The sequence below is a fragment of the Neomonachus schauinslandi genome, chromosome 6 (assembly GCF_002201575.2).
Source record: "Neomonachus schauinslandi chromosome 6, ASM220157v2, whole genome shotgun sequence".
Taxonomy (NCBI): domain Eukaryota; kingdom Metazoa; phylum Chordata; class Mammalia; order Carnivora; family Phocidae; genus Neomonachus; species Neomonachus schauinslandi.
The window spans coordinates 105,521,741-105,528,569 of NC_058408.1; the positions used below are offsets into that span (position 1 = coordinate 105,521,741).

The window sequence follows — 6,829 nt, forward strand, 5'->3', positions numbered from 1 at the left end:
AGAGAGAGAGAGAGAGAGAGAGAGAGAGAGAGAGAGAGAGAGAGAGAGAGAGAGAGAGTGTGTGTGTGTGTGTGTGTGTGTGTGTGTGTGTGTGTGTGTGTGTTCCAGGCTCGCAGCCCATTGGCTAGAGCTCAGTCACGTGGCTCCACCTGCCGTAGTGGAGAACCGCCTGCAAAGTGCCGTCCCTAGCTGGTGACCTCTTCCCAGGGACAACTCCACACAGCAGAGGGGAGAGCACACATTTCTGATGAACAGTCATCCAAACCTTACTGTGAATTTATGTCACACAAAGACAAGCAAAGGGCAAGTACTGTTAAATTAGAGTTTCATAAATCTACTTAAAAAGACAAGCGGAGCAAAGGATATGAACACACAGTTCATAGAAAAATAAGTGCAACTACCCATTAAACACAGAAAAAAATGCTAAAGCTCACTCTAAATAAATAAATAATAAAATAAAAACAACAGCAAGATAGCACTTTCTATCGATCAGACTACGAAGGATGAAAAAGGTTGGTAACGGTCGCTGAGCAGGTAGGTGCACAATACACACTTTTACAAAGTACTGGCAGGAGTATAAATTAGTGAGACGATTTTGGAGAAGAATTTGCAATATCAATAAAAGCTTTAAATATATATATCCATCTTTTGTTTAACCCAACAATTCCACACTAAGAAATGTATCCTCTAGGGGCACTTGGGTGGCTCAGTCATTAAGCGTCTGCCTTCGGCTCAGGTCATGGTCTCAGGGTCCTGGGATGGAGCCCTGCATCGGGCTCCCTGCTCGGCGGGAAGCCTGCTTCTCCCTCTCCCACTCCCCCTGCTTGTGTTCCCTCTCTCGCTGTGTGTCTCTCTGTCAAATAAATAAATAAAATCTTTAAAAAAATAAAAATAAAAAATAAATAAATTTAGCTTCCTGGGGCACCTGGGTGGCTCAGTCATTAAGTGTCTGCCTTTGGCTCAGGTCATGATCCCAGGGTCCTGGGATCGAGCCCCGCAGCATCAGGCTCCCTACTCAGCGGGAAGCCTGCTTCTCCCTCTCCCACTCCCCCTGCTTGTGTTCCCTCTCTCGCTATGTCTCTGTCAAATAAATAAATGAAATCTTTAAAAAAAAAAATGCATCCTGAAGATACACTGGTTAAAGTACAGCAAGGTATATGCGCAAGGAGACTTACTCAAGCATTTTACTTATTAGCAAAGAAGCAAAATGAGCAGATAAAAACTAGAAACAACTTCCATGTCTACCACCAAGAAACATGTAAGTTAAGGCATATGGGACGACTAACTATGCAATGGTCACTATGCAGGATATAAAAAGAATGATGTGGAGCCATTTGCACTAAAATAAAGAGATTTCTAAAAAAAGCCAGAAGAGGCTCACTTCATCAGTCTTTACCTACCAGACTTACCAAATCATGTGATGCTCCCCATCCCTCTGCGAGCCCACCGTGGCATGACCGTGGCCCTCTCCAGCATTCCAAGGCCCTTCTCCCACAAGCTGAGTAGCATGCTTGGCAGGAATCGGCTGTGTTTGTTCCCAAACCTACTTATGCCTGCTGTGCCTGGTGTTAATTCGTAACTAAATACTACAAAACACCAAGTAAGTCTGAACACAGAAATGAGAGTCCTTTCCGTGAAAACTAAGGTGAATGCTTTGGACATGCTCAGTGAAAGTGAATTTCTAAAAAAAACAAAACTCAAAATGATGGCAGAATAGGTGTGAGTGAGACAACTATAAAAGAGGGCAGGAGACAGTAAGAACCTTACCTGGGAGGATTCTACCACCATAGCTCCCCAGATCTCTCTGAGTTTTCATTCTGCAATAAGAACCCTGAAACCGCAAGTTGTAGGTCATGCATTAGGGATGTGGTTTTCACTGAAAGGCAACACGGGCCTCCTGGGGCCTGAAGCACAGGCAAGACAAGAGCCCTGGCCCTACATCAGAAGTCCACCTGCTGATCCCTGCTGAAATGAAGGAGTCAACCATCCAGTTTGTAGGTGCAGAAATATTATTGCTCTAGTTGCTTGTTTTAAAGAATCTTTGTCTTTTAAAGATGCTCTATGAGCATCAGCTGCCAAAACAAATTATCAGGGACAGGGTGGCTTGCACAACGGAGTTCCTTCCTCATGGCTCAGGAGACTGGAAGTCGAAGCTCAAGGTGCCAGCAAGGTCGGCGTCTTGTGAGTGCTCTCTCCTTGGGTTACAGATGGCCACCCTCTCCATGATGTCCTCACGTGGCCTTTCCTCGGTGGATGTGGGTGAAGACAGTGAGCAAGCTCTCTGGTGTCTCTTCCCACAAGGGCACTGATCCCATCATGAGGACCCCACCCTCAGGACCTCATCTGACCCGAACTACCTCCCAAACGCTCCATCTCCAAAAACCATCACTTCGGGGTCTGGGTCTTCAACATAAGAATTTTGGAGGGACACAGTTCAGTCCATAGTAGATGCACACTGAAATACCAGGGATTAAGCAAAATTGCATTTGGTTCTGCTTCAAAGTAATAGCACGCTGGGAAGACAGATATAGATAAAATAAGCTTGGCCATGATTCAATAAGATTAGAAGCTGGATTATGGGCACAAGAGGGTTCATTATACTCTTCTGCCTATTTTGTATATATTTAGAATTTTCCATAATAAATTTTTAAAAAAGCCAGATGATTATATGTTCATGTTTGTAAATTAGAATAAAATATTTAAAGTATGTGTATAAAATTTTTATAATGATTGTCTTAACGTGCTCTTTAACTAGGAGTGATAACACCAGATAAAAGAGAGGGCTTCAGCTATATCGTTAGAGGAAAAATAAAAAGGTATAGATCCAGTATTATTACATTACACTTAAATATGCTGGCATCTGCAGCATGTTTAAATTTTGTCCCAAAACTCAGATAGAAGAAACATTACTTTTTTGGTGTGCTTTTCTGAAACCAAACTTAATCTGTTCTAGTCCTTATTTGGCAAAGGTAATAAAAATGTTAATCTCAGGCATTCTGGGACTTCTCCTCATTCCATCTAGGGAAGACAATGATCCTTCTGATCGTTCCTGTATCTTCAAGGTGGTGATGAGACACCGCAATACAAGGCTCTTAAAGCCACAGACCCCACTCCCTTACCCTGGTCCTTCCTCAATTCCGGCTCCCATACAGCAAGCCCCCACCACCCATACGTCCCATCCCCAGCCTTCGCACAGGGCACAGGCAGGGGGTGCACCGAGCCCCGAGGGGTTCCTGCCCAGCCCCCGCACACGTATCCCCTGAGCTCGTGCTCCCTGCACAGAGAGAGGCGGCCCAGGAAGCGGGAGGTCAGGCCCTTCAGGGACTACCTAGGGGAAGCCTTTCTACCCCCTACTGTCTCTCTCAGTTACTCTTGCTTTTAAGCCAAACTGTGTTTTATCATCGGCAGTTTAGAAAAGTCCTTTTCAGCTTCATGACCTATTATTGGTAATTCTTCAGAATTGTTACCAAATGTGGGGAAACTTCTATCAAGGTTCTTTCATATATATTAACCGGAAAATGTCACGACATTTCAAGTCTTCTGAAGTGTACAAGTCAGGGGTTTTTATGAGGCTCCCAATTACCTTCTGGAATGCAGCTGCTGGAGCTTCCAGACCTGTGGTTTCTGAGTCATCAGTTAAAATGTTGATTTCTTAGAAGAGGTTGCAAGACCATCATCTTTCTTGGAAGTAGACGTTGGTTTGCAGCTGGGGAGAGAAAAGAGAGCTAACAATTACCAAACACCTACTGTGTGCCATACTGTGGACTCGAGATCCTTTTCAGCACATACATTTTATCCTCTCTGCGCTGCTGGGAGGTAGGTATTCTTGTCCACTTACTTTTATGGGTAGGAAAGGGCACCACTCAGTTGCATGTGGTGGGGCTGGGATTGGAACCTGACACCTTGTGGCTGTGGGCCCCAGGACCACAGACAGCCCGCAACTCATGAAGTGGGAGCTTTTGCCCCCTGCTGGGCTGAGCACTAGACCCCTGAGCACCTGTCTGGGGTCCCTGGGCCCACGCATGTTTTTTTCCCTTCTGTTTAGAAAGTTCCTGTCATTTGCTCTGCTTTAAGCAGCCATCAGGATCATCTGACTGTGGGCTATCACTGATTTTAGGAATGTCGAAGAATTAAAAATAATGCACACAAAAAGGCCTGCTCACAGTGCCAGGCCTGTAGTAGGTCTTCACTACGTTATGGCCAATACCGTGATGGTCATTATTCCCTTTTCCCACTCCCCCTCCTTTCCCTCCTGCCTTTCCTTCCAGCAAAGGTTAACTGGCTCCTCCCTGCCTCCTGGCTTTCCAATTTGGGCTGCTAATGAGCAGCTGTTCCTAGAGATCAGAGGGAGTGTGGGGGAGAGGAGACGCGGGGACTCCTGCAAGGGCTCCCTCTCCCTCTAGGGGAGGCGTCTGCAGACCTAGGCCACCTGGTGCCATGGAAAGAATACCTCTGCTGACGTGCACAGCTGGAGGCCTGGCCTGGCTCTCTGGCTCTCCCATTTCATGGCTATAAATACTGGCTTAGCTGAGTCACCTTCCCTTGCTGGGCCTCAGTTTCCTGCCTATAAAAGGAGAGGGTTGAACTAGGATGGGTTCACGCTCCTCGTCAGCGCTTTCATTCAGCATTCCTTGAGCGCCTACTGTGTGCCCAGCGCAGGCCCAGGCAGTGGCCCATGAACAAGATTCAGCCGGCCCTACCTGCCTGCCGCTGAACAGAAAGCTCTTGCAGCCTAAGCTCTTGGAGTCTGAGGGTCCTCGACGTGTTTCTCCATCCCCAGACTCCTGCTCAGAGGCACTTCTCGCATCTGTTTTTAAATGACAGAACCAAAGGTGTTGAGAGCAGCCTTTGATGGACCACCCGCCCTTTACAGGGAGAAACCCAGCAGACACTCACCCACCAGGGAGAAAATGTGAGCAAACCCCAGTGAGTCCCCCAGCTCCCCGCCCCTCCTCTCCCTTGCAGCTTCCAGGAGGCTCTCTGCCCTGCCTGGGTGACTGAGCAGACAAGGCACAGGAAGTAAGATTCCTGACGCTTAGCCCCTTGCCCCAGCCACGAGGGCACTCAGTGGCTGCCAGGAATGAGTACGGGTTTCCCACAGAGACACCTAGGAGAACGGCAGCAAGAGGGTTGGAAGGAGCATTATTCTGGGAGGGGAGGGTCAGCTTCCAGGGCATGAGGTCATGGGCCACACAGGCTGAGGTGGTGGAATGTGTCCTGAAGGACTTTCTTGCCTTTACTCTGGTGGCCGGGCTGGCTTGACACCAACCCAAACATCCCAGGCCCACACCAATGAAAAGAAACTGTGGCAGCCAGTCCTGAAAGCCCAGGAAGCCAGTTCATGCCAAATTCCTATCTGCTTCCTGCCCACTGCGAGGGGCCACAGCACAGTGGTGAAGCACACAGGTGCTGTGGCCACATGCCTGGCTTCAAGTTCTGGCTTTCTCACCTACTCACAGTGTGATCCTGGGCGAGTTACTTAACTTCGCTGTGCCTCAGTTGTCTCGCCTGTAAAGTGGAAATGATAATAATAACTTCTACCCTATAGGGTTGTTGTGAGGATTAATGGATTCTTACATTTTGTGTGTGTGTGTGTGTGTCTATCATTCCATTAAATCTTCATATACATAATCTTCATATACATTATGGACATAACCCTTGTACATCTTATATGTGATCTTCATGTACATTATATACATAGCCTTCATCCACATTATGTAACCCTCATATATATGATGTACATAATCCTCATGTTTTTATACATAATCTTCATATATATTATGTATATAATCCTCATATATATTATATATAATCTTCATATATATTATAATCTTCATATATATTATACATAATCTTCATATATATTATGTACATAATCCTCGTCTATATTATACACGTCTTCATAATATGCTTTAGAACAGTGACTGGCACATAGTCAATGCATCACATAACTGCTGTGTTGCTAGTATTACTAGCATTCCTTCATGAATATAATCCTTCATTGTATACAGCAGGTAAAGCTTACAAATTCCCTTCACATTCATTGTCTCAAATACAAATTTGTACACTTTATTCTTTTGGCTACTAGAATGTAAGCCTCATGAGAGCAGGGAATTCTTAATTGTTTCATTCATTGCCATATCCTTGAAGCCTAGAATAGTACCCAGGACAAAATAGATGCTGGATAAATATTTGTTAAATGGGTGGATGAATGACTTCAACAGACTTTTCTGGAAAGCCTATTTATATGCCAGGCACTGAGGATTCAAAGGTAGAAACTATGGTAATCAGCCTTTGAAAAAGACCGAAATCGATTGGTAATTCACTTGTAGAATTGTAGAGTGATAAAATGCATGACCCTGTGACAGACCAGCCACAAGAGCAGTGGGTCTCAGCAGTATTTTGCCCCAGCCTCCCCAGGGGACCAGATTCAGCCCAAGCAGAGATGGTGGCTCTGTGGCTCAGGAAGCCTCTGGGGAGGGTTGGAAGGAGAGAGGGAGTGGACGACACATGCCCTTGAGGATCACTGTGCTCCTTTACTCTACCAAAGTATCAATGTCTACTGTCCATTGGGTACCATTACGGGTTTGGTTTTGGTTTTTATCATTACATCTTAAATAAACTGCTTCCACGTTTCCATGGAGTCCTCTCTGCCTTCACCTTTTTTTTTTTTTAAAGATTTTATTAAAGATTTTATTTATTTATTTGAGACAGAGAGAATGAGAGACAGAGAGCATGAGAGAGGGGAGGGTCAGAGGGAGAAGCAGACCCCCTGCCGAGCAGGGAGCCCGACGCGGGACTCGATCCCGGGACTCCAGGATCATGACCT

At 45.8% G+C, this 6,829-nt stretch overlaps 1 protein-coding gene across 2 annotated transcripts in view; it reads right to left on the bottom strand.

Annotated features, from left to right (window-relative positions):
- Positions 1-2,450: 2,450 nt before the first annotated feature.
- Positions 2,451-6,829, bottom strand: part of DLG5 (discs large MAGUK scaffold protein 5) — a 213,866-nt gene continuing 209,487 nt past the window's right edge. Inside the window, exons 32-33 of one of the 2 annotated variants that reach the window (XM_021700052.1) lie at positions 3,584-3,706; positions 2,451-2,513 (exon numbers count right to left, since the gene is read on the bottom strand). In XM_021700052.1, the coding sequence (XP_021555727.1) occupies positions 3,633-3,706 (74 nt within the window). In that variant the 3' untranslated portion in view covers positions 2,451-2,513; positions 3,584-3,632. Of the gene's footprint in view, positions 2,514-3,578; positions 3,707-6,829 lie in introns of those variants that run through there. The other variant, XM_021700051.1, reaches the window with a different exon arrangement.